The sequence below is a fragment of the Malus domestica genome, chromosome 15 (assembly GCF_042453785.1).
Source record: "Malus domestica chromosome 15, GDT2T_hap1".
NCBI lineage: Eukaryota > Viridiplantae > Streptophyta > Magnoliopsida > Rosales > Rosaceae > Malus > Malus domestica.
In genome coordinates this window covers 13496842-13523654 of record NC_091675.1, presented here as the reverse complement: position 1 = coordinate 13523654, position 26813 = coordinate 13496842, and the positions used below count along the sequence as shown (strand labels likewise).

General features: G+C 39.0%; 5 protein-coding genes and 1 pseudogene across 5 annotated transcripts; 3 read left to right on the top strand and 3 right to left on the bottom strand.

Annotated features, from left to right (window-relative positions):
- The first annotated feature begins 1388 nt into the window (after positions 1-1388).
- LOC103415744 (protein NRT1/ PTR FAMILY 6.2) lies at positions 1389-5002 on the top strand. Its single transcript, XM_008354039.4, has 6 exons — positions 1389-1516; positions 1652-1757; positions 2469-2686; positions 3032-3582; positions 3676-4025; positions 4221-5002. Exons 1-6 carry the CDS (start codon positions 1514-1516, stop codon positions 4736-4738), a joined length of 1746 nt encoding a protein of 581 aa, XP_008352261.3. The 5' UTR covers positions 1389-1513; the 3' UTR covers positions 4739-5002.
- Positions 5003-5409: 407 nt separating this feature from the next.
- LOC103415768 (protein NRT1/ PTR FAMILY 6.2-like) lies at positions 5410-7064 on the top strand (annotated as a pseudogene).
- Positions 7065-7388: 324 nt separating this feature from the next.
- Positions 7389-8993, bottom strand: LOC103400430 (probable sugar phosphate/phosphate translocator At4g32390). The gene has a single exon (XM_008339079.4). The coding sequence runs from the start codon at positions 8785-8787 to the stop codon at positions 7750-7752; it is 1038 nt and encodes a 345-aa protein (XP_008337301.3). The 5' UTR covers positions 8788-8993; the 3' UTR covers positions 7389-7749.
- A 5195-nt stretch (positions 8994-14188) lies between these two features.
- On the top strand, positions 14189-17871 carry LOC103400428 (beta-glucuronosyltransferase GlcAT14B-like). The gene is made up of 4 exons (XM_008339077.4): positions 14189-15165; positions 16226-16301; positions 16418-16533; positions 17028-17871. Exons 1-4 carry the CDS (start codon positions 14616-14618, stop codon positions 17543-17545), a joined length of 1260 nt encoding a protein of 419 aa, XP_008337299.3. The 5' UTR covers positions 14189-14615; the 3' UTR covers positions 17546-17871.
- A 64-nt stretch (positions 17872-17935) lies between these two features.
- On the bottom strand, positions 17936-18782 carry LOC139191699 (pentatricopeptide repeat-containing protein At5g56310-like). Its single transcript, XM_070812696.1, has 3 exons — positions 18613-18782; positions 18394-18510; positions 17936-18323 (listed from the first exon to the last, which is right to left on the bottom strand). The coding sequence occupies exons 1-3, from the start codon at positions 18780-18782 to the stop codon at positions 17936-17938; spliced, it is 675 nt and encodes a 224-aa protein (XP_070668797.1).
- Positions 18783-20031: 1249 nt separating this feature from the next.
- On the bottom strand, positions 20032-21808 carry LOC103400522 (2-alkenal reductase (NADP(+)-dependent)-like). The gene is made up of 5 exons (XM_008339176.4): positions 21460-21808; positions 21096-21273; positions 20769-20935; positions 20600-20682; positions 20032-20528 (listed from the first exon to the last, which is right to left on the bottom strand). Exons 1-5 carry the CDS (start codon positions 21694-21696, stop codon positions 20150-20152), a joined length of 1044 nt encoding a protein of 347 aa, XP_008337398.3. The 5' UTR covers positions 21697-21808; the 3' UTR covers positions 20032-20149.
- Between the last annotated feature and the right edge of the window lie 5005 nt (positions 21809-26813).

Genomic DNA, 26813 nt, shown 5'->3' with positions numbered 1-26813 from the left:
CTAACATATCATATTTCTATGAATTTATTCTTACCTGAATTGCTTACTCTGTTATATATTGGCATGTCATATATTTGAATATGATTATGTGAAACATGAATTGAATTGAATTGATATGATTTCATATATATATATATATATGTATATATATATATATATTATGTATATGCTTATATTCTGATTATGGGAAAAATTATACATGTTTTACATTGAAGGGTTAGATATGTTGATAAAGAAAATGATTTTGTAAAACATTTGTTTTTGCCCACTCACGTTTTCTGTTTTGCGCCCCTCCAGGTTTTAAGTAAGCTTACTATTGGTGGCTTGAGGACGTCAGCAGTTCTGACTTATCTAAATAATAGTAGGACATTCCTGGTACTGTATAACTAGTACTTGTCCTACTGGATTGCACTTAGACTTTATGCTCTGATTATGAGTGTTTACTGTTGTAACTAACTCTTATCACTTTCTGTTTAGTAGTGCACTCTAGTAATTTTATTCGTATAATACTTATCATTATCGCTTCTGCATTGTGCACATGGCTACATCACTCTCACGTGACGACCAGCATGCCTTAATCTCGATCGGGATGTGTCAACAAATATGCAATATTGGCCTTGGATTTGAGGGTTTGACATTTGAAAACTTTTCTTTTTCACGTTAAAGATTAGTATATCATCACTATTAAGATCGACAAATTGCCTAGCAGAAATAATAGAAAGTAACAAAAACACTTAAGAGACTTACAGATGCATGGAGAGGGTTTTTTGGTGGGGCAGCAAAAGCACTTAACATTACAAGGCTTGGCTAGCCAGGTGACTTCACAATCAAAATTTTAAAATATATCTATATATCTACCACTTTATCAGGAAGATCATACAAGATATACTGTAGTACTTCCCCAATAAGTCTATCACCATCACAACTTTATATCTTCTGATTTAAAAAAAAAATATCAACTTATTTAACACAGAATTTTAATTAGTCCTATAACCACTTTCCACCCATTAAAATGCGATGAACCTAATCCTTTACTTTTGTTAAAACAAGGCACCAATCACTCTCATACCTCTATATCTTACCTTTATAATATGGGAACTTTAACGAAAAGCATCCGGTACTGTTCACTTTAACGAAAAACCACATTTTTATACTAAAAAGTCAATCCTGGTACTATTCACTTTACCCTTTATTTTGTCCTTATCATTAAAACTCAAAGTTTTCAAGCCTTTTTCATTAGTTTTCCTTTATAATATATTAATAAAAAATAAATTTACGTATTATAATTTAAGTAGAATAGTACTGTCATCGAGTTCCACCTACACCAGAAAATTGTTCCTCGCACTTGTAGTGGGGAGGTCACCTTAATCATGCATGTGCCTATAAAAGGATAAGCTCCCAAGACAAAATCCAAGTTGTGAGCTGGAAAACATAAAATAGAAAAACATCCTCATTTCAGTCCCCTAGCTTACTTATCAGCATTCATATTTTCTTGTTAGTTAAACTTCCGAAAATGGTACTTACTACTTAGTAATCATTTTTTCTTTCTGAGTAATATACTTCTTGTCTTGGTTAATGGAATTCGTTGAAGTATTTGTTTCTCGGACTCAACGATATATAAACTGAACATGTTAATGTATGTTTTCTTCAGGAGGGAGGGAAGATGGGTTGGACTGTGGCCGGTGTCATGGACTACAAAGGGCTCCCAGCCAACAAGTCCAGAACTGGTGGTTGGGTGGCTGCTGCGCTTATATTAGGTAAGAGTAATGTTATTCATATCATGTTTTTATACCATATTTTCATACTACCTTAGGTGGCATTTGATGTTGAATTAATCAGATTTTTAAATTTAGTTCATTATTTAATAAACTAATAATTAAGAAAAACTAGTTAATAAATGATGATTGTGGTATACGAGAAGTCTTTCTCCTTTCTTTCCTTGGGTTTTGAAAATTTTTCAAATGATGTGGCTGTTCACATCAGATGCTATCTATGGTATAGAAATATGGTATAAAAACATAGTATGAATAACATTACTCATTAGGTAAATATGTGTATATGCTTTTATTTTTAATGGTTGCTGCATTTCTTCCACCACCATTTTAGCAGTTCCTGTTAATTCCAAAATTTTATGCATGAAAGTGATCATATTTGATCGACGTGAGAAAGATCATGAACGCTACTGGTTGGCCGTATATTTGCACAACTTAGCCCTGTGATGGAGTAGAAAGGTCATGCGAAGGTGATGATAACGTAGAGGTTTTGGGGGGTGTAGAGCATATGTTTAATCTTAAGGCCGTATGGTGGCTCGGTCTGGACTATGCTATTTCAATTAAATTGGCAACTTAATAGTATTGGGACCGAACTTTTTAAATTGGACAACAGTCCAACAAATTGTGTCTTACAAGTCCCCTCCAAAAAGGCAGAACTCTATGCAGTAAATAATTTTCTCATTTTTGTTTTTGTAGGAATCGAAATATGCGAAAGGCTTTCGACCATGGGAATAGCAGTTAACCTGGTGACATACCTAGTCGGAACAATGCATTTGCCGAGTGCAACTGCAGCCAACATTGTCACAGATTTTGTGGGAACATCTTTTCTCCTGTGTTTGCTGGGAGGCTTTCTCGCTGACTCCTTCCTCGGCAGATACAACACAATTGCAATCTTTGCTTCCATACAAACACTGGTTCGTTTTTATAAATGAGATATTATATTCACACACCTCAAATTACTTCTCCCACACATTTTTAATTTTTTAATATTTTCTACACATCGCTAACACTTGATAGAAAAATATTAAAAAATTTAAAAAATGTGGGAGAAGTAATATAGGGTGTGTGAATATAATCTCCCTTTATAAATTACGTCCAATAGAGCCCGTTTAATAATCATTTTAGCTTTCAGTTTCAAGTTTTAATTTATAGCTTTATTTAAAAAAATGAAAACAAGAAACTTGTTTGGAAACTGGAGTACAATGCATGTTTTGTGACATAAGGTTGATTCAATCTTTGCCTCAACATATCTGATGCAGGGCATGGTTGGATTAGCAATATCAGTGAAATTGCCACAGCTACGCCCACCTCACTGTGACACTACTGCCGCCACCAACCACTGCAAAGAAGCCAATGGATTCCAAATGGGAATTCTTTACCTTGCTTTATACATAATCGCATTAGGAATCGGCGGCCTGAAATCAAGCGTTTCGGGTTTTGGAACCGACCAGTTTGATGAAAAAGATGACAAGGAGAAAGCCCAAATGGCCTATTTCTTCAATAGGTTCTTCCTCTTCATTAGCACAGGAACTCTGGTGGCAGTCACGGTCCTCGTCTACATGCAAGATGAGGTCGACAGGAGTTTGGCCTATGGAATATGTTCGGTTTCTATGTTTATAGCCATCGTAGTATTTTTTGCAGGGACGAAAAGATACAGATATAAGAAGAGCTCGGGAAGCCCCATTGTTCAAATTTTTCAGGTTGTTGTGGCTGCTATAAGAAAGAGAAAGATGAAAGCTCCGCTTGACATTGCCTCACTGTACGAGAATAATCCTGAGGCTTTGAGAATCGATCACACAGATCAATTCCGGTAAGTTTACTTTGTACGAAATGATTAAGTAAATTTTTTCAAGGTTGTCTGTAGTCAGATTGGTGATGAAATGTTATGTTTGAGTTTGGATAGTTTCTTGGACAAGGCTGCCGTTGTGGTGGAAGGAAATTTTGAGGAGGGAAATGCTACAGGATCTAGTACCGCGAAGCATTGGAAGCTACGGACAGTTACAAGGGTGGAGGAGGTCAAAATGATGTTAAGATTGCTTCCAATATGGGCCACAACCATCATGTTTTGGACGGCATACGCGCAGATGATCACCTTCTCCGTAGAACAAGCGTCCACCATGGAGAGATCAATCAGAAAATTTCAAATCCCGGCTGGCTCTCTCACAGTCTTCTTTGTGCTAGCCATAATGATCACTCTTGCTTTTAACGACCGTGTCATCATGCCTCTTTGGAAGAAATGGAATGGCCAACCAGGTATATAAATATACACGAAAACAAAAATACTAATGGTCAGTAGCGGATTCAGAAATTTTTCTATGCAGAGTCAACGCGTAACACCTCCCAAAATTTTGTTACAAAACATATCCTTTAAAATTAAACCGTAGTATTTCATTAGTGATTCATGGAACCAATAGCATTACTTGAAAAACATTCTCTTTTGTGCCATAGGTTTCACTAATCTACAGAGAATTGCAATCGGCCTTGTCTTATCAACTATCGGAATGGCAGCAGCAGCGCTATCCGAGAGGAAGAGGTTATCTGTGGCTAAATCTGCACGCAGCGCCACTGGAACTCTGCCTATTAGCGTGTTCTTGTTGATCCCACAGTTCTTCCTGGTGGGTTCTGGTGAAGCTTTCATATACACTGGGCAGCTCGATTTCTTCATAACCAAGTCACCCAAAGGAATGAAAACAATGAGCACCGGCCTCTTCCTCAGCACTTTGTCCCTCGGTTTCTTCGTTAGTAGCCTCTTGGTTTCGATCGTGACGGCGGTGACAGGAAACGAAGACGGGCAAGGATGGCTCGCAGACAACATAAATTATGGGAGGCTTGATTGTTTCTATGGACTATTAACTGTTCTAAGTGTGATCAATTTCGTAGCTTATCTTGTTTGTGCAAGGTGGTACCACAAGACACACAAACAGCATGCATTTGTTTTGCAGACGGCTTCTGCTAATGGTGCATAACTAATATGATTTGTATGTAATTCCAGCAAATGAAGTATCTTCCCCTAGCTTTGATGTGTAGTTCAGCTCGCGTAATCATTCATTACCCTTGCTCTTGTCGTCAAGAAGAAAATATCTTCTAGATATTATATGTGTCATTGATTCACTTCGGGTTTTGGTGGGAATAGTTATGATTTAGGGTTGGTTGTTTTGGGCTGTGTGGGCTCGGATGTGAGTTATGTTAATTTTGATGTTATGAATTTTTTTAGTTGGTAGTTATTTTGAGTTGGTGCTTTCATGTTATGTTAAAATTTATGTCTTGTACACGTCTTTGATGTACTGTTAAAGTTGTTTTAATGAATACTGTATTTCTTAAAAAAAATGTACATGTTTGATAAGAGATTTCTTGCTTCTTCAGTAGTTCTTCAATGCCATAATCATAGAACAGAAATGAATTAAAAATGAAAAAAAAAAACCAAAAAAGATGTTCGGCACAATCCACTGAAATTGTGGAATTTATTAGGCACCAATTAACCGAAAAAATTCAAAAAGTTCGGTAGACTATTGCTGAACAAGAAGAAAAAAAAAATGATAAATTTATCGTTCCGACTGTGGCATGAACACTACAGATTATTTCTTACATGAAAACAGTCGTACATGAATAAAGCCGAGTTTTCTTCAGGAGGTGGAAAATGAGCTCGATTGTTGTTGCAGATGCTGTGGACTACAAGGGGCGCCCGGCTGACAAGTCCAAAACCGGTGGTTGGCTTTCCGCAGCGCTTATAACGGTTGTGTACATGTTCTTATTTTCTTGATTGCAGCATTGATTTTGATCTGTGATTACTACGATGCAAACACGATGAAGTATAAGATTCAAACAAAATTTGCGGTTATAAGGGTGAGAAATTATAATTCCGATTATTTGTTTCTTTGTAGGGGTCGAATTCTGCGGAAGGCTTTCGACAAAGGGAATAGCAGTGAACCTGGTGACCTTCCTAGGTGGAACAGTGCATTTGCCTGGTGCAACTTCAGCCAACATGCTAACAAATGCAGTAGGCACATACTTCTTCCTGTGTTTGGTTGGCTACTGCAAGCAAGCAAACGGATTATGGAAGCGACCAATTTGACGAGAAAGACAAGAAGGGGAAGGCTCAAAGGGCCTACTTCAACAGGTTTTGTCCCCTTCATCGGCTTTGGAACTTTGATCGCAGTCACAGTCCTCGTCTACATACAAGACGCTGTGGATCGAAGCGTTGTGCACAGAATATGATCCATTACAATGCGTAGAGCAATCTTACTGTTTTTGGGTGGGACTAGAAAATACAGATATAAGAAAAGCTTGGGAAGTCCCATTGTTCACATCCTCAAGGTTATTGTGGCTGCTACGAGGAAGAGAAAGATATCCTTTTGCTTACGACTTCACCTCTTTGTAAGAAAACTCCCCTGAGGATTCAAGTCCTGGACAAGGCAGCCATTGTGGCTGAAGAAGATTTTGAGGAAAGCTCTTAGAAGTTAAGGTCAACTACAAAGGTTGAGGAGGTAAAAATGGTGATAAGACAGCTTCCGGCAACAACCATCATATTTTGGACTAGTTATGCACAGATGATGACCTTCTCTGTACAAGCAGCATCCACCATGGACAGGTCGATCAGAAATTTTCAAATCCAACTGGCTGGCTTTCTCACCGTCTTCTCTGTAGAAAAATTAATGTTGCGAAATCAGGCTGTGAATTTAGACTGCACGTACGTAACGTTATTTCTAAATGAAGACTCATTTTTTCTGCTTGCAGTGCAACAATACAGGTTTCACAAAACTGCAGAAAATGGCAATTGGGCTTGTACTAGCAACTATTGGGATGGGAGCAGCAGCACTATGTGAGAGGTAGAAGTTAGCAGTGGCAAAAGCCAACGGAGGATTGAGTCCTTTGCCGATTAGGGTTTTCTTGCTCCCTCAATTCTTGCTGGTGGGTTCTGGTAACGCTTTCACGTACACCGGGCAGCTCGATTTCTTGGTTTTGTCATCAGCACGGGGCTCTTCGTTATCCTTTGGTTTCTTCTTCAGCAGTCTCTTGGTTTGGATTGTTAATAAGGTGATAGGAGGCAAAAATGGGGGATGGCTTGCAAAAACTATAAACCCGGGGAGGCTTGACTGTTTTTATGGGACTTTTAACCGTTCTCGGCATCATCAACTTCAGTGCATATATTTGTTGAGCAAGGTGGTTCAAGCCACGAAAACTCACACCACCAACGGATTCTGCCGCTAGTGGCGGTTCCCCTGCAGAGGAAGATAAGTGCTAGTAGTAAAAAATCAGTGTACCCATATATAGAGTTCAGAATTTAGATTTTTACACTCGTTTTCCTCCCGGAATTTAAGTTCAGGGAGTAATATATGAACACCTGTTTTACTTTTATGAGAACAAGCAATATGTAGGAGCATAGAATGTCCTGACAGAAAACCCAACAACAATTTGAGAAGAAATCTCAAATCCAACCATTTCACTGAATGAAGTAATATCGCCTCTTTCGACCAATTTTATTGATGCAAGTTCTACAGCGATCAAAGAAATCGGAGAACGACAGCTATAAAATTGGTGTTCAACCAAACCAAAATTGGGCAAGCATTCAACTGAGTAGAAGCAAAATACAAGAGCGAACCGGCATACATAACACAGTAAGAATAAAGCACATTAATATTGATATACTCAATGAGTTTAAGTTCTCTTTGTAAACTAATTACGAGTCTGAGAACATTTATAATTTCCTACTCATAAAGATAAATTGCCACAATGCACGCGATGATCAAATATCAAACCCCCCCCGGGGCGGTAATTGAACTATTCGATATAAAAACAAAAATATGACCAAGAACAAAAAGCAAGTAAAACACAATTATCTAACACCACATACCCCCAAACAATAGGCTGCTAACTCTGGCCAAGCAACAAGCTTTCCATTTCCTTCCTCGATTATCTTTGATCTAATTCGCTATCTCCATATTTCTCACACACAGTGCTGAATTTATCCGTTTGAAAATCAATCCTTAGTCTCACTCTTCTTTCCGTTCCCTTCTCCGTCCCTCTCCTCCAACAACCTACCGGCCTCCACATTGTCCTGTTGAGACTTCCTCTGCGCATCGGCCGCCTTAAGCCCCTGCAATTTGGCATGATTGTAGTACGCAACACCGCCAAACGCAATGAGGTACCCCATCAAATTGATAGGTGTCACGGTATCCTTGATCACAGACCACGAAAATGCAATCAAAAGCCAATCTTTGACAACCCCAGCAACATTCATAGTCAAAGCAGAGGTCTTTCCCACTAACAGAAACACCGCCAGATTCAACGCAAACGCGCACAGCGAATTTGTCCCAAAAATCACGAAATCAAAGTGAAAACTCGAGGTCTGCCTCAACACCGGCAGCTCAACGATGACCCACGGCACGCACAAGAACACGAAACAACACGGTGCAACATAGTAAAGTGAAGTAATCGGATTCAAGCTAATACCCTTAGCATTAAGCAGAATCTGAATGAGAACCAACCTCGTGGCCTCGAACGCCACGGCCAACAGCTGCAATGTGACTCCCCATGAGTTGAATTTCGCCTCCCCGTACGCTGCGATGGCAACGCCGACGGATATGGAGACCATGTTGAGCATGGTGTCGCTCTTGAAGGCGTCCTTTTTGAAGGCGACGCCGATGGAGTAGACCGCGACGGGCATGAGGGCCTTGAGCATCTGGATGAAGGAGACGGAGAGGAAGATGTAGGCGGAGTTGGAGAACCAGAGGGAGAGGGCGTAGAGGGCGCCGATGGGGACGACGGACTTGAGGTAGAGGTCGCGGGAGATGGAGACGGCGTCGACGAGGCGGAGGACGCGGACGAGGAGGAATGCGAGGGAGGAGCAGAAGGCCATGTGGATCATGGTGAGGGAGATGGGAAACGGCCAGTTGTACATTTTCCGGTCGAGGATGTACTTGTTGTAGACGATGACGGTGAAGGAGAGGAAGATCCAGACGGAGACGTAAGCGTATGAAAGGAGGACCTTCTTCACCACCCCCTCTGAAAGCGCCATTTTTTCGAAATCTGAAAACCCTAGCCCTAATCTGGGGGTTTGGTTAAAGGACTGAGATTTAAACAAGGAGGAGACTCTTTCTCTCTCTAAACCTCGTTCTCTCTCTAAAATGACCCACAGTGTGGAAGGGGGAAGAGTGGTGGAGGAGTTACAGTCGGATTAGATGTAGATCTGCGGGATAAGGGCTTTTTGGTAATTTAGGTGGGATTTCGGTATTTTGCAACATGAAAATTGAAATACTATAACAAATTTGTAGATGTTTTACCGGTAATTAACAACACTTTCCAGAGAAAAATATTATAGTGTCTCAAAACCAATAAGACAATGTATTCAACTGATGACGTTTTATTCACTTTAGTACGAGTTGGATTCCACCGATTATCTTCTTTTCAAAAAATAATTATTTAAGTTACTAATGTTGTTGTCAACTAAAAAAATATGTTTTCGTATAATAATATCTTATTTGTTAACATTTGGTATTGCGTTATTTGTTATGTCTTCCGTATTAATTTGGAGACACTTGTTCACATAAATGTATTAGTCATGGTGTAAGAGTTTATTTTAATCTAGATACTTTTTTTTTTCTATTGAATTGGGTTCGTTTAGAAGTAATCATACTCCTTGTAAAGATCTATACATAAAAAATAGTATTGTTCTTTACTGTTCCACACAATATCTTAATAAAAAGTTAAAATACAAATTTTAGATATGTGTTCAGAGATGACCAAGTTAAGATATTGTTGATCATTTCTATGAAGTACCATACATATCAAAACAGAGTTGTTATCTACACGCATATTTTTATTTTTTTATACACTTATTTTTAATTTTGTTATTTGATATTCTTCAATTTAATTATTAGAATGATCAAAATTTGAGTTTGAAAGATAAAAAAAAAGGAAATTTTATTTGGACCCAGCTATCCTATCTCTACACCCAACTAAAAAAATTTCTCTACTAAGCTTTCAAGTTTGCCCTTAAATAAATAAAAATAAGAAAACATTGGTATTTTTATCTCTACACCCAATAACTCAAAAAAATAGCACATATCTGCACTCCTCCATTATAAACACACCCAAATGACAACAAAATATGCTCTTGAGTTCATCAACAAGTAAGCTATCTAGAAACCTGTGTTGCAAGAAACCCTTAGTGGCCCTCATTTATAATTTCAGCGAAGAAAACTTTTTACCAATTCGTTGGACAAGAAACAAATTCCTGCAATATGAGAAAAAAAAAGCTTCCATGTCAGTGTCTATTTAGAAGAGATATCAACAATGGTTTCTAGCAAGCTGACTTGTTAGTTTTAATAATTTATGCAAGTAGCCAACTCCCAGATAATGGTTGAAACAAGTAAACATATCAGCCGGAAATCTACGCTGAAATTATAAATGAGGGCTGATAAGAGTTTCTAGCAAGCTGACTCATTGATGAACTCGAGAGAATATTTTGTTGTTATTTGGGTGGGTTTTACTGGAAATAGTGGAGGAGTGCACTGGTGTGCCAGTTTTGGAGTTATGGGGTGTAGAGATAAAAATACCAATGTTTATTTTATTTTCTTTTTCTTATTCTTATTTATTTAAGGGTAAACTTGGAAGTTTGGTAGATAAAACTTGTTAGTTGGGTGTAAAGATAAAATAACTGAGTTCAAATAAAATTTCTCTAAAAAAATATGTGCGAATAATTGTCACAACCCGTCCCGGAATTTCATTATTGTTGATGTGAAAAGACAAAATTGCCCTTAACTGTTGTGTGACATATTAATTTGAATATTGCATACATTCCTAAATTCTTGGAAGCAATTGAGTTGGATAAAAAAAAATTGATTGTATTTTGTGTGGTTAGGGACTTAGATGGACCACCCACACACAAAACAATCACTCTCTTCTCTCTCCCGTGTCTCATTATCCCGTACCCTCTCTCACTCTCAGTTTCTCTCTTTCTTCCTCTCAAAACCGTACGGACACATTCACCCACGATCATCCAAGCACGGATCGAAGGTGCCAAGGGCATCATTGTACTCGTAAGGACCCTACGAACTCATCCATACCCATTTTAGGTAAGAAATCTTTCGATTTCACGTTGAAAACTCGAGGTCCGATTTGGGTACTATTCATGAACTTTGTAATGGTTGGTTTTTAGGACAATCCAAGCTCGCAGTGAGCTTTAGGAGGTTCTCACGAAGCTCGGGGACGTTCGTTTGAAGGTTTTGGACGTCGGGATCATAAGGTTCGAAGGTGGCCGGTTTTGGGTGAAATTTCCCTACGTGATTTCGAAGGTTTTGGAAGTTTTTAAAGGTATAGCCTTCTTCCTCTCGTAATTTGTGAAGTTTTGGTGAAAATTTCATGGAAAATGGTTGAGAATCGAGCGAGAAAATGGCGATTACAGGTCTGCCCAGTTTCCGGCGCCGGCAAGTTTTTCCGACGACTGGAGGTAGGGGATGATGCGCCTGGGGGGCGCGTGGACCTGTGCCTATCCTGGCGCGTGGCAAGCCCAAAAATTATTTTAAAAATACCTCGACGTCCGTGACGTCGAGTAGGTCACTGTGGTATATTCATATACCCAAATTGAGCATCGTATGAGAAATTATTTCGAATTGTCGGTTATGTGCTTTAATTAACATTTTTATAGTTGTTTCGCATATAGGTGATACCTATCCCGATGACGAGCGTATTCAAGGACGTCACGGGGGTTACGACCCTTTGACTTATTAGTGAGTGGGCAGTTATTTTCTGTTATTACCTATATACTACTGAATTTCCCAGAAATTGAATTTAAATGAAAGTATGTTTTTAAAATGCCATGCATGCATATTATGAATTATATGAATTAGTAATTGATGCATATATATGTGAATTGGTGCTGTGGACGCACATGTGAGTATCAGGTGAGCTTTATGTTATTCATATGGTTTATTGATGATGTGAATTGTGTTGAGAGCTCATAACCTGCACTCCTGGTGTTAGTGCTTATATTATTCACCCCGCACCACACGCTCACCTTGGATCCAAGTAGGTGCATGTCGTACAGATCATGAGAGGGTTCCGACATGTCGTACAGACCATAGAGTGGTTCCGACTGTAGGTGATTTTAGATTATTATACAGCTGTTGATGATAGAAGCACTAAAGCGTATTCTTACACCTTTCTTATCGTACATACTACTTTAGGTAGTTCCGATTTATATGCAGAGTAGCGCCGTACAGGTCACTGCGGTGACTCCAGTTGGATTGGATAATGAGCTTTAGAATTAACCGTACAAGACCAACTGCAAGGTCTTCGGTTGATTCCTTATTTCACCTGTTATAATGTTGCATTCTTATCCTGTTGTTGACATTTATTGCATGGCATACCTTCTGATTTTTGATAAAGAATTGTGATTTGAGATATATGAAGATTATATGCATATTATGTTATTTTCTGGGAAAGTATACGGGTTTTACAGCGAGGGGTTAGAAATGTTATTATTTGAAACGTTTTTGAAAAGCTTTGTTTTATTGACCCATTCAATTTTGTTTTGCGCCCCTCCAGGTTCTAGTTAGCAGCGTTGGTGGCCCACGAGGATTTCCACGGCGTACTGACAGACTACATAAATGTAGGACTCACCTTCGGGTGTTGTAATTTAGTTATGGTCCTACTTGACTGCACCTAGTACTTATGCTTTGAATATGTGTGTTTCACACTTAAATTCACTCTAGCATGCTAGTTGGATATTATTGCTAGTATTTGGTTTTTATTTCTTCGTAATTCTCTTACCTATTGCTTCCACGTCGCACTTTTGGTTACGTCACACTCACGTGACGGCCATCACGCCTTGATTATAGGATTGGGGTGTGTCAATAATACCACGCATATCAAAAAAATTTGTTTTGTTAAATTTATAATCAATGATCTACCGACCAAAATTAAATAGTATAATTTCTTAATCTTGAATTCCCTCAATTTTTTGCAGGACAATGCAGTTAATTTTTTATCATTACAGCCCCGTTTGATAGATGAGATGTATTATTTCCAATTAAATTAGACTCGGAAATAACACATTTAATCGTCAAATGGGATGAGATGTGTTATTGCCAATGTTTGATTAAAAAATAAGAAAGAAGGTAAAATGGACTGGATTTGGATACTAGTTCATCTCCGGCTCCGGCTCTCACAATCTTTTTCTTTTGCTCAATTTCTTCTCCTTGGTTGTTATCTTTTCGTTCGATTTGGCCTTCAATCATCTTTTCGGTCTACTTGTTCGATTGCCGGTGTTCATCTTTTTCGTTTTGGTCAGCTTTCTTGTTCGATGCCTGCCTATTAGCTTAGGCTAGCTGTCCCGTATCCTAAGAGAGAGGATAGAGATGTTTGTTTGGTTGTTGGCGAACAGAAGAGCTGTTATGCTTTTACCTATCCCAACCCATCCAATTTGATTGTTTACACCAAATATTAGATATGTATCTCAACCTATTTATTCTAATCCTAACCTAACCGGTTTAAAATTCAATATCCTATCCTGTCCAGCCCACCAAACGCGCTTGCATGTTTCTGATCAAAGACTTTCGAAAGAAGAAAATGGTGACATCAAATGGGCCTTGAGGTTGCAAATTGTGTATTTCCAAAGTAGTGAGGGTGGCCCAAAAGTAAGAAAGAAGTGCCAAGATTCTCAATACTCCACTTGCAATAAATCTAGGGATTTTTAACGAAAAACTCTCAGTACCGTTCATTTTAACGAAAAATTATATTTTTACACTAAAAGTCAATTCTAGTACTATTCAAACCCTTTTTATTAGTTTTCCTATAAGTCTATGGTTTTGGCAGTCACTCTCTACTAACAATGCTTCTGACCATTTCCGCTTAAATTAAGTTAAAAAAAAAAAATCCCTAATCGGATATGGTTGCAAAAGCAAAAAATAAACAGAAAAATATTTCATTGTTTTAAAAGTTACACAGAGACGGTTATAATGGTTAAAATTCATATTAAATTAAAATAACATATTCCATTACTGTTATGCCGGCCGGCGAGCGAACTGAGGCATTTTCAGGCGATGTTTTCTATTTGCGTAGGGTAGTTCTAATTTTCTAAAAAGAGCCGTACACAATCATGATTGAAACAAAATTGTGTTGTATGAATAAATATAGCTATGGCGTATGCCCCCACATAATAGGATACAAAGATTTATTTTTCCAGCTAATTTAGCTTACTTTCTGGAGTCTGGCCATTTATCGACCGCCGCGTGTTGATTCTTCTTAAATAGTAAGATGGTCCAAAACTTACTTACAACGGATATATTTTTGTATCAATGCCAGTATTCTGCGAATTACACATGTCATTCATTTTCATTTTGTTCACCTAATAGTGCATAATTATATTAAAAGATCACAATGATATATACCGTTGCATATAAATATGTAACTTAATTAAATACCGTCACAATAACATTCCGACTTAAAACAGTGTTAGAGTTGACTCGCGCAAAGCGCACTGCTCAAAGTCGCTCAAGAAAAGTGGTCTGCTGGTTCCTTTCCAGTCCCTCTCACCTTTCTCTCTCCTGCAATCACATTCTCTCAGGATCTCATTATCTATTGCACACCCACTAAACCCCCACTAAACAAAAAAATTGATCACTTACTGTATTGTATTCATTCATTCCGTGAACCCCACCAAGCACCTCTCTCTCTTTCTCTCTCTCAGCACGGATCCCCTCTCCAGGCGCACTTCCCCATATCATCCGCCGCCCAAACCCAAACCCCCCAAATGAAATAAGCTTCCATCTTTCTCCTCCTTCTCAGCTGAATATATCTTGGGGTTTATCTTCTTGTTTCTTGGTGCGAACTTGATCGCCGGCAATGGAGACCAACAAGCCACAGAAGAAAAAGAAATGGTTTTTACCGTTGGTGCTTTCACTTCTTCTCTCCACCCTTCTAATATTCATCACTGTTTTCACCTCTTCCAGCGCCTCCTCCTCAAGGTTTTACCGACCCCAGGTGAAAAATCACCTCCCCCATTTCGTCGAATCGAAGCTAAAGATTTCGGAAACATCCAAAGACCCAGTTCCTAGATTGGCCTACTTGATCTCTGGCTCCGCCGGCGACGGCGGCAGCTTGAAGCGGACGCTGAAGGCGCTGTACCATCCGAGGAACCAGTACGCGGTGCATTTGGACCTCGAGGCGTCGGCGGAGGAGCGGCTGGACTTGGCGAAGTTTGTGAAGGAGGAGCCGATGTTTGCCAAGCTGGGGAATGTCAGGGCGGTTCTGAGGGCCAATTTGGTGACTTACAGAGGGCCGACGATGGTTACCAATACGCTGCACGCGGCGGCGATTTTGTTAAAGGAGGGCGGCGACTGGGATTGGTTTATCAACTTGAGCGCTTCTGATTACCCTTTGGTGACCCAAGATGGTAAATTAAATTTACAGCATTTTAATAGCAAAATGTATTTTTTTTGGCTTTCTGATTCTTCTACCGCTATTTTTGCTGCTTTGGGTAATTTATGAATTTGGTTTTTAAATTCTTGCTAATTTTGGTTAAGCATTGGATTTTGCTATATTTGTATTCTTGCATTGGATTTCTTGGTTTCTCAGGCTTATTTTGGCAACTGCAAAACAGTTTGTATAACTTATTTATCACTGCTTTTGGTTTTGGCAGACGTGACGTGGGTTAGGCCAGTTGGGAGGATCAAGGTTTAAAATATCGATATTATCTCGATATTTTCATCGAAATTTTCGTGTTTTTGGACTACCGAAATTTTCGATATCATCGATATTTTAGACCTTGATAGGAACTCTATATGGTAAAGTATAAAATATTGTACTAATTCATTATATATAAATGATTATGGTGTGTTTAAACTTCTTTCATTAATTACTACATATTTTCTATAGTCACAATGTTTGCCAGCTCGCTATATAATCAACTTAAATCAGTTAAATCCATCATGCAATACATTTCCTTTCAATTTTTTATAATAAACTAATAGATAATTGATTAAATAAACATCTTGCAAAGTTTCAATAAAAATTTCCAAGTTTTTCTTACAATTTCCGTGGTTTTTATTCAATTTTTATCGATATCGATAATATTCCAATATTTCCATCGAAATTTCCAATGTTTTTAGACTACCGATATTTCCGATATCATTGATATTTTAGATCTTGGTGGGGATAATGTGTCCGCCCTTTCCCTTCCCCGTTAATTAAGGTAATAGAAAATTATATTGCCTTGTCAACAAAATGGTTACTGCTTTTGCTCATTGCTAGCTGTACTGTGAAGCATTCAGATAGTTGAGGGAAGAGAGGGGCGGGGGGGGGGGGGGTAGTCTTTGTAGTTTCGTTTGTGATCTCTGGCGTTCATTCAATTCGTTAGTTTTTGTGCTTTTATTTCGTTGAATATAGAGTAGCGGTTAAATGAATAAGCTTCATTGTCGTATCCTAACACCTTAATTTACGCGTTTGTCCAACAGATTTGCTTCATGTCTTGTCATCCATTCCAAGAAATCTTAATTTCATTGAGCACACCAGTGACATTGGCTGGAAGGAGTATGTTCATCTTTCCTTATTTCGGAGTAATTTTTAGGTTTTGGTCAAGTTGGAAAGTAGGACACACTGATATGCATAGCTGCTCCTAAAAGGTTTAAATTCCATGAACCCCACAGGGACCAGAGGGCAAAACCCATTATAATTGATCCGGGGCTGTATAGCCAGCAAAAATCAGATGTGTTCTCGATTTCACAGAAAAGGAGCGTGCCGACTGCATATAAGCTGTTTACAGGTGAAAATATCTGCTTCCGCTGCTTCTCATTTTGTTTCCTACAGCTACTTAATGGTTATTGATCTTTCGCAGGATAGAATGCAAAAATATCATCTACTAAAAGAATTTCTGCATTACTTGGTAAACATGATATTTTAACTAAGCATGGGATTAGACACCAAGTATGGTTTAAGAGAAGTTTAAACTATTTTTTAGCACGTATCTGGTTGATGGTCTGGAAATGTGTTATATCTTATATATTACTTTCAAAGTAGAAAGTGCACTGCTTATGGTGTTCTGTAACACAGGTTTCATAGCAACTTCCTTCTAAAAGTTTACGAATCTTAGTTATGCGAATGCACCTCCAAATCATAGGTTGTGAGTTCTTTTCGTTTGGTATATTCTTTATTGCTCTGTTCGGCTTGGTCGAATTGATTTGCTCAAGTTTAAACCCTATGTCCCTCTATACATATAACTTATAGCTGATTTTGGATTCTGCTCAACAATTTCCTCAGGCTCTGCTTGGATGATGCTCTCCCGTCCTTTTATCGAATATATTTTATGGGGCTGGGACAATCTGCCAAGGCTAGTCCTTATGTATTATGCCAACTTCCTTTCTTCACCAGAAGGGTATTTCCACACTGTCATCTGCAATGCTGAGGAGTTTCGGAACACTACTGTGAACCATGATCTCCACTTCATATCATGGGACACGCCCCCAAAACAACATCCACATTTCCTCGTCAGTGATGATTTCCAGCGTATGGTAGACAGTAATGCGCCTTTCGCCAGGAAATTTGGGAGGAACGAGTCAGTTCTTGACACGATCGACTCAGAGCTTTTAGGCTGCAGTGCTGATGGATATGTACCAGGAGGATGGTTCAGTACTCAAGCAAATGGAAGTGCGACAGTTCCAGATTACAGTTCAAAAAACATCACCACTCTCAAGCCGGGTCCAGGTGCTGAAAGACTAAAACGTCTCATCACCGGTTTGATATCTGCAGAAGATTTTCATGTGAAACAATGCACCTGACACCCGGAATCCAGATAAACGACCATGTTGGTCTTATAAGTTATTCCAAGTAAGCGATGCCGACGATTGATCTTAGTTCATAGTAATAATGGCTGACAAGGGCATATTAGCAGGCTATAGGTACTTAGTGGGGAAGACAAGTCAATACCTACAATCATATATATATATATATATATATATATATATATATATGTATGTATATTTTACCAATTTACTATATCTGGTAATGTTCAATACAATATTCTTCTAGTTGAAAAGCTGAAGGTTACTGTAATGTATTATACAGTTTACATAATGATAAGTGTTCTCGAGTCATGCTTGATTAATTTCTCTGAATCAGGTTCGAGAATCGAACAATTTACAGAAGGGGTTGAGCGTATTAACCATTTCTTATGCTTGTGGATGACAGAGATCACCAAAAAGGAATTCTTCGGCCACGCCATTTACCTCTATCACACTGGAACCAGGTTTCTTCTTCATTCCGGCTTCCAAGATCATATTTCTGCCTCTCTTTGCCTCAAATTCCCTGCCAGCTTCCTTGTACATATTATACGAAAGAACATGAAAGCCACAGTCCGCTACTCCTGTACCAGCGAGCTTTTTCCAAATTTGGTCCCCAACTTCAACATTCCCATGAACTCCACACGCAGCCAGTAATGCCGCCCACCCGTTGGCGTTCCCTCTTCCTAGTCCTCCCATCTTGTCCCCTACAAACTGGTCAGCTTCCTCTGTGCCCGCTCTAGCTGAAAGGTCAACAATGCACGCGTAGTGCTCAACCCTGGGTTTAACTCCGTTAAGGTTTCATTTGATCAAACAATTCAAGGCCCCTGTCAACCATTTGATCAAACAGTTCAAGTGATTTCCTTGCATCCCCAATCATTGCAACTCGAGCGATCATACCATTCAATGCTCTAGCAACCTTATTAGGAATGCCCTCAAAACCCCGTAAAGTTGCTTCCACATATCTGCATTACGTGTACATATCAACGAGAGCAGTGGTCAATCTCGTGTTAAAATCAAGATGGCACCTTTTAGCATTAGGAGTGCACCCACAGTGCTAATGTGACCGCACCGAGATATGAACAGAGGTAGTGAGAAGTATAACAAGAACCGACTCATTACGCTTTGTGCCTGCTTCTTGCATTTGCCTGAATAAAGAAAGCACCTCTCTGAAGTTGCTCACCCGAGAATACGCAGCCATCATTGCACTCCACGATATGGTGTTTCTCTCAGGCATTTCGTCAAACAACGCTGGGCATTGTCAACATCCCCTGTCTTCACATACGCGTCAATCATTGCCGTCCACACCACCACATCCCTTTCAGGACTTTTATCAAAAATCACATTTGCAATTTACAAGCCGTGGATTACGCCATAAAACTCGATCAGCAAGCCAAGAACAAGAGTCGTCACCGTACCCGAATTGAACTACATGACCGTGAACTAATCGACCACTGAGCTTCAAATTTGGGCCAGAATCGTGCACGCTTTGATAAACGGCGGAAAAGTGTAGTTATTCGGGACAAACCCATGATTCAACATGTCCAACTAGCACGAAATGGCAGGAACCAGCGAATGCGACTGAACGTATCCTCTGATCATGGTGTTGTACATGAAGATGTTTTGGTGGTGATGGTGGTGCTTGAAAAGTGAGCAAGCGTAGGGAAAGAAGGAAGCATCTTTGGAGGTTGCTTGAGCTGGTTTAAGGTTTTGAATTATTGTGCGAGGGGAAAAAGGTCGTTGCTTCCAATGGTTTTCTGAATCATTTGAATTGGCGGGTAACATTTGGGCAGTCCCCAAGTGGACTTTGGACATATGGGGGTATAACTTCATCAAAATGATCATGGCCGTGGGATTTGATGACTTTGTAAAGTCAAAGTTTATTTCAAAAGTATTTTTATTGTGAACACACAGAAGTTTTTATAAAGAGTTATGTGTTTAGTGAAAAAAAAACACTTCGGAAGTGTTTATAGAAAAAAAATACTTGGAAGTGCTTTTTGAAAATTATATAGCATCTGCTTTTTTAAGAAAACATTTCAATAATCCATAAGTCTTTTAAGTTTTTCTGTTAAACATAGCCTGAAACGTTTTTATCGTCAAAATGCACTTTTAACCCTTCTAAAAGAAATCACTAGTATCTTCGAAACCTATTACGTTTACGTACTTGGTTTGTTTGCCCCAAGAACAATGACTTTTTGTCTTAACGAACTACTCATATCCATGACGAGGAAAATCGAACTTGATTGGAAAGGAACATATATGTTATCTTAGTCAACCGGCTTAACCAACACCTGCCGCTAAAAAGCAATGGTTGGATGTGGCACATTGTCTTTTCCTTTCTTTGGATTTTGGAGCTTGGACCAAGCAATTTGCTAAAAACTACTTAATCACCTGCTAATTGCTTAATAACTTCCACTTACAGTTCAGAGGTCCTAATCAAGCTTATAATTATATTCCATCAATTTGAAGCCAAATGCAATTCAAAATTGGAGCTTATGTGGACTTTGTTCTGCTTGTTCCTGTTTGTGAATTTACTTTTTGTTACTGCAGATAAAAGTAGTGCAGGTAAAACAAAACAACAATGAGATATTTCATATCATATGTTCACTCATCTGCAAGCTTAACCATTTTCTTTCCGGTGTTATGACCGCGAAAAAGTCCAATGAAAGCAGATGGAAAACTCTCCAAACCACACGAGATGTCTTCAACCGCTTGCAAATTGCCCGTGCGAAGATGATCCACGGTGGTGGAGATAAAATCAGAGTACACATTCATGTGATCAGCCGCTAAAAACCCTTGGATCTTAATTCTCTTGCAAACAACGTCTAGCATATTTGGCGCAGCTCGCTTTCCGGCATCTGTGTACTCAGAAATCATGCCGCAGACAGCAACCCTACCGAAGGTGTTCATGTTCTCAACTGCTGCTTCCAGCATCTCAGCTCCCACATTGTCAAAATATATATCAATCCCATCCGGGAAGTACCTGAAGATCAAACACAATTTAGTATTCATGCGTATTTCGCTTCAAAACGATAGGATCAAAGGGAGGTTTACTTTTTGAGAGTTGACTTTAAATCAGGCTCTTCCTTGTAGTTGAAGGCATCGTCGAATCTGAGCTTTCCTTTGAGCAATGTGACCTATAAAACAGAACATTCGGATCAATTTTCATGAATAGATTCCGACTAAACGTAGTGTACCTAAAAGAAAAGTTTTGTAAGGTCACCTTTTCTTTGCTTCCGGCACAGCCAACAACATAGCAACCAAAGAGTTTTGCGTACTGTCCGACCAAATTTCCAACCGATCCAGAAGCTGCAGATACGAAAACTCTCTCCCCCTTTTTAGGCTTGCACACTTCAAAAAATCCCCCATATGCTGTAAGTCCACTAAAACCTGTAACATACAAAATAACCAAATCAATCCAATTGTCAACGAATTACATGATTCAAGGACACCGGGTGCCTCTATTTTTAAGGGTAAGAAGATATAAACAGAGAAAATGCCTTGAGCCAATATTGGAGTATCAGTCGTCGCGACGATAAAGTAAAATTACCTAGAATTCCAACTTGATAAGAAAGTGGAAATCCCAAAGGGTCAAATTTCCTAAACATGGTCCCTTCTTTTAGAACAGTGTACTCTCCGCAACTGATGAACCCCACAACCAAGTCATCCTTCTCAAACTCTGGATTCCCAGAAGCCACAACTTTTGCCAAACCATAAGCATCAATTTCCTGCCATCACCATAAAAAAAAAAGAAAAAAAAAAGCTCAATTATGTTGAGACGGGTGCTGCTATTTACACTTAAAAACGTCATTCTGCTCTTTAATAAATAAAATAAGAGGCGCAAAATGTCTGTTTTCGAATGCTAAGAACAGTTTCCTTTATGAATTTTGTAACAAATAAGCTTCAGAGCTTACATCTCCTGGGGCGACGGCAGCTAAATAATTTATGGTTTTGTGGGAGGAGCTAAACCTTTTCATGCGGTTGTGCAGGTACGGATCGATCGACACATAGAGATTTTTCACGATGACATCAGTGGAACCAGATGAAACTGATAGAGCAAGGGGTGAAGTTTTGACCTCAAAGTCTGACTCTTTCGGTTTTCCGTCGTCGAGGGGGAATTTTTTAGTAATGCACCTGTTGGTTACTTCCATTTTCAGCTGCCTTTTTGTGCAGGCAAAGCTCACTGGATATACATATATAGAGAGAGTGAGGGAAAGGATGAGAGAGAAAGGAGGACCCAAAATTATCGGCCTGAGTAATCGAGGTCGTTGAACGAGCAGAATTTTAGACCATTGAATGACAAAATGATTGAAATGATTTTCAATTAATATTGAGAAATAATATTGTGATTTTAATTATGATATTATCTCTAAACCTAATATTAGGTATATCCAGCTAGATGTTTTGAAAAGAGATGATCTTCAAAGGATTGCACGAAGACATTCGAAGGCTCATCATATCAAAGCCCCAGGTGCATGCAATCGCCTACGTGGCTAATTATTATCAAAACCAAGTCCTATCTCTGGAGAAATTTTTAGTTGTGATGGGAACACAAGTGATACACTACGTATTTTAATAGGAATGGTGGGTTTTTATTTTTTAAGTTATTAACTTTTTTAGCACACATATCCCACTATTTGTTTAGTGACAGGTGGTGTATCATCACATGTACTGGTCAAACAGAAAAATCTCTCCTATCTCTAATATTGAAGTAGGTGGTAATGGTACAATTCAAATTGGCTTGGAATTCATGGACGTGTTGGAGTGAATGGGGTTGTAGCACGTGGCTTTATCTTGAGATATGGTGATTATATTTCATCAATTAGAATTACTTTTCAGAGTTTAATTTGGTGAAGGAACCATCATGCATGTATATGGTCTTCGTAAGGGGAAATGTGCATGGTGGATTCAATTGGTGAAGTGATTTGATGGAAGGATTTGGATTCTCTCCCCTTCTGTTTCCATCCCCTTCCATCTCCTCTTCTCACATTCTCTTATTTTGTCTTTTTTTTGTTATAAAAAATTAATATAAGATGTTGACGTGGTATAACCGTGACCGTTCAAATAGGAGGGGAAAGAAGGGGAGGGAAAAAAAGAGGGGAGAGAATCCTACTCATTGATGGAATTATGATGAGGTAAAAAGCCTAGATAGGCTAGGCTTTTGGTTATGATGGGATAAGTCTACCACGGATAGGCTTTTGGATGGGTGATGGGATAGGTTTTTATCTTGTTTGAAAAGTCAACAATCTGGAAGATAGGCTTTGACCTATGCCACGAAGAGGGCAATGTTTGGGCCTAAAATATTATTTTGGGCTGAGCCTGGGGTTATTCTCAGCCCAATGTCATTTATCTAGAATTTTCTTGTGGGCTGTCCAGTTAAGGCTGACTGAATCCTGTTGCGAAGAAGATTAGTTCAGATAAAAGGTAAAGTAGTCGATTCCTAGTGGAACAAAGAGTTTTGAAGCTGAAGGTGCTTGGGATCAGGAGATGAATCTAGTTTGTTATGGAGTTTGGTTCAAAGTCCTATTTAAGTTAGGACTAGCCAAAATCTAATCAGATTGGGTTGAGGAGTTCTAATCCGAGTACGATTCTATCTTGGCCATGAAGGGGTTTGCTACTATAAATAGAGGAGGGAGTGCATCGTTCAACTCCTCCAATTCAACTCACAAATTGCCCCAGCGCAAAGCTTCTTAACAACCTTTGAGATTTTATCCTTTCCCATTTTCTTCACGCCAACACATCTTTAGTTTGGATAAACAACAATGTGAAGGCAACCAGCAACATCTTCAGTTTAGATAAACAGCACTAGAGCCGTAGAATCTATCGATCAAGGAGCACCTTCAGTTTGGATAAACAACACTACTTCGAGATCAACTGGTTATTTATCCAAGTCTAGGTCGACAAAGATTTTCGAATCCTTGTTGGTAGAGGTCATCTCATCAGCCTTCTCGGCAAAGTGAGGTGTTATAGGTTACTAGGCTCAACACGTTGAACGCCAAGTTGTTTTATGATTGGATATTCACAAGTACACTTTAGAGTTGGGCATTCTGACGGTCAAACCACATTTACCATCAAGACATACATCTCTTTCAAGTATTTGTGTCCATATAGTCTGGTGCTAGTTCGGCGTGCTTATACTCTCACGAATATAATCACCATGATCGAACCCGGCGCCGACGATTTTTGAACTTCGCAGAACTAGCAGCCTTGGTTTCAGGTTCTAGAACCCAAAGGCCGAGACATGTTCCTTCCTCGGCCACAGTCGCAAAATCAAAAAGTCAGCAGCGCGCCCAACGCCACATCAACATATTTTACTTTCTGGCTGAACTCGGTCGATGAGTTGTCACGCTCTGTACACAACCGAATGACATAGTTAACTTATTAATTACTCGGTCTGCATATCAACGAGAGAGCAGTGGCCAACCTCGTGTTAAAATCATGATTGCACCTTTTAGCATAGTAGTGCACCCACAGTCCTTATGGGACCGCACCGAGATATGAGCATAGGTAGTGAGAAACAATAGTCGCTCAATAGGCTTTGTGCCTGCTTCTTGCACTTGCCTAAGAAAGCACATCTCTGAAGTCGCTCACCCGAGAATACGCAGTCATCATCGTACTCCACGATATGGTGTTTCTCTCAGGTATTTCGTCAAACAACGCTGGGCATTCTCAACATCCCCTATTTTCCCATACCCGTAACCCGTCAATCATTGGCGTCCACACCACCACATCCTTTTTAGGACTTTTATCAAACACCACCTTTGCAATTTATAAGTAATGGATTACGGCATAAAACTTGACCAGCGACCTAAAGAACAAGAGTCGTCACCATACCCGAATTGAACTACATGACCATGAACTAATCGACCACTGAGCTTCAAATTTGGGCCGAGAATTGTGCACGTTTTGATCAACGACGGAAAAAGTGTAGTTACTCGGAACAAACCCATAATTCAACATGTCCAAATAGCACGAAATGGCGGGAATCGGCAAATGCGACTGACGTATCCTCTGATCATGGTGTTGTACATGAAGATGTTTTGGTGGTGATGGTGGTGCTTGAAAATTGAGCAAACGTAGTAAAAGAAGCATCTTTGGAGGTTGCTGCGGCGGATAGGAGTGGCGCAATGGCGTATGGGTTTTCGGGTAGACGACATATGAGGATGTTAGCATGGATTTACTTGAGCTGGTTTAGGGTTTTGAATTTTTGTGAGAGGGGAAACATGGTCGTTGCTTCTAACGGTTTTCTGAATCATTTGAATTGGCGGGTAACCTTTGGGTACTCCTCAAGTGGAGTTTGGACATATGGGGGTGTATAACTTGATCAAACTGATCACGGCCGTCGGATTTGATGACTTTGTAAAGTCAAAGTTATTTCAAAAGTAGTTTTATTGTGAACACAGAAAGTAATTTCAAAAGTAATTTTATTTCAAAATTATATCACGTTTGCTTTTTTAGAAAATACAAGCAATGGTGCATGAGCGATGATGCGGGTTTTTAAACAGCATACAACATGTAGAAAGTTATATTTACAACTCTGCCTAACTTAAGGAATAAGTAAAAGTTTGTTTCTTACCGAAATATACAAATTTGAATAAAATGTATCAAAGAAGGATAGAGTGGAGCAAACCTTGTAAATTCTGTAAGGTGGGCAGTTGCAATACCAATAGTGATATAATTTAACGGAATCTGGCTATAATCCAACTTGGTTGTTCTTTGCAAATTTGTTGGAAAATGTAGTAGTTGGCTTGAAAAAAACAATCAAGAGCGTTGAACGAATCAAACCTGAATGATATCAAATCAAATCTTAATTATGTACCAATGGTCACAGGCACCATGAAGCATAAAAGTTTAACCAAACAATGAAAATTCAGCTAGAAGCGTCAATGTTAAAACATTTGAAACGTATAAAAGTTTAGTGAAACAATCAAAACCCAGTTAGAAACCTCAATGGTTAAACTCACAAACTACATAAGTTTATGTTGTATTAATTCATGCACATCATTTCACTAAAACGACTGAAAATGCTAAGAACGGTTAGACATACATAGGATTTTGATGCTAAAAGCAGTACCTGAAGTGGGCAAAAAAGTTGTGGACGGTGCGGTGGACTTGAGAGCTTCTCGATGAGATATAAGACACATCATTGTGGGCAAGAAATTGGGAATTTAGTGTTATGGTTTCAGTGTATGGAAACAATATAAATTAGAAAGAGAAGGGGGAGAGCTTGAACACATATTGGAGGAGTTTTGACGCTATCTTTTATCAAATAGATGGTGGGCACTAAAACATTCAATTTGACATGGTCAAGCTCATTTACAGTTGTTTATCCATTGAGCAAAAGATACACTATGAATGTAAATGTTATTTTTAAACTCAAATCAAAAGCGTGAAATTAACATATTTTTGAAAATTTATTTCATTAAGCTGTGTTACCCAAATGAAGGAATAAATATAGGATGACAGGAAACTGGTGCATGTTCTCTACGAAGTTTTGCTGGTTCTCTGTTTTCCTCAATTCAATTAAGAGTTTAGACCAACTAATTTATCAGTAAATAAATAAACACAGTAAAAAACCTTAAATTACCCAATTAGAATAATGACAATAATTGGACAAAACAAAAGAAACCGTAGAGATTCAGCAGTTGAGTGTCTACAACCTCAAAATTTTACTGAGTTTATGCAACTAAAGGGGCAATCAAATTATTAAGTTGTAAACAAAGTATCCAATTTCACGAAAAAAAGTATCTAATAGCACATTAGATAGTAAACTTGGAATTAACCACTGGATTTTGCAAGACAACATTTAAGATAGATGTGTAAACATGGATACAAATTATACATATACTAAAACCCAACATAAAAACACTGTTCATTAACAGTGGTTTGACCGAAATGCCCTCAGTTTCTTCTTTGGATAAGATACTGTTTTACGTTTTCTACAGTAAAGAGTCTATTTTGCCCTTCCTAGACACAGGCCTTTCATCGTTTCTTTCTCTACTTCGACCGCATCGTTTTTACTTGACCTTTCCACGTGTCAAACATCGACCCACCCTGTATCCGGTTTTCCTTTTGCTTCGGTCTTGCATGCCCTCTAGCTGGATCTCTAGAATTTTCCTTTGGTTTCTATCACACATCCAATCCATCTGACTCACCATTACACCCCCACTAATTCACTCAACCCTCTCTTCACTTCTCTTCACTTCTTTCTACCCCACTCAGACTCCCCCAACTCCCAACACTGTTACTCTCTCTCATTCCTCACGAG

Coding starts and splice junctions, on each gene's coding strand:
- LOC103400428 (XM_008339077.4), top strand. CDS start 14,616: ATGGAGACCAACAAGCCACAGAAGAAAAAGAAATGGTTTTTACCGTTG. Junction 15,166..16,225: donor CCCTTTGGTGACCCAAGATG/GTAAATTAAATT, acceptor TTTGTCCAACAG/ATTTGCTTCATGTCTTGTCA. Junction 16,534..17,027: donor TGCATATAAGCTGTTTACAG/GTGAAAATATCT, acceptor CAATTTCCTCAG/GCTCTGCTTGGATGATGCTC.
- LOC103400522 (XM_008339176.4), bottom strand. CDS start 21,696: ATGGAAGTAACCAACAGGTGCATTACTAAAAAATTCCCCCTCGACGAC. Junction 21,274..21,459: donor CTGCCGTCGCCCCAGGAGAT/GTAAGCTCTGAA, acceptor TGGTGATGGCAG/GAAATTGATGCTTATGGTTT. Junction 20,529..20,599: donor TTAAAGTCAACTCTCAAAAA/GTAAACCTCCCT, acceptor TTTGATCTTCAG/GTACTTCCCGGATGGGATTG.
- LOC103415744 (XM_008354039.4), top strand. Junction 2,687..3,031: donor TTGCTTCCATACAAACACTG/GTTCGTTTTTAT, acceptor TATCTGATGCAG/GGCATGGTTGGATTAGCAAT. Junction 4,026..4,220: donor GAAATGGAATGGCCAACCAG/GTATATAAATAT, acceptor TTTGTGCCATAG/GTTTCACTAATCTACAGAGA.
- LOC103400430 (XM_008339079.4), bottom strand. CDS start 8,787: ATGGCGCTTTCAGAGGGGGTGGTGAAGAAGGTCCTCCTTTCATACGCT.
- LOC139191699 (XM_070812696.1), bottom strand. CDS start 18,782: ATGCCTGAGAGAAACACCATATCGTGGAGTGCAATGATGGCTGCGTAT. Junction 18,511..18,612: donor TCTGTTCATATCTCGGTGCG/GTCACATTAGCA, acceptor CACGTAATGCAG/ATATGTGGAAGCAACTTTAC. Junction 18,324..18,393: donor GCAAGGAAATCACTTGAACT/GTTTGATCAAAT, acceptor AGTTAAACCCAG/GGTTGAGCACTACGCGTGCA.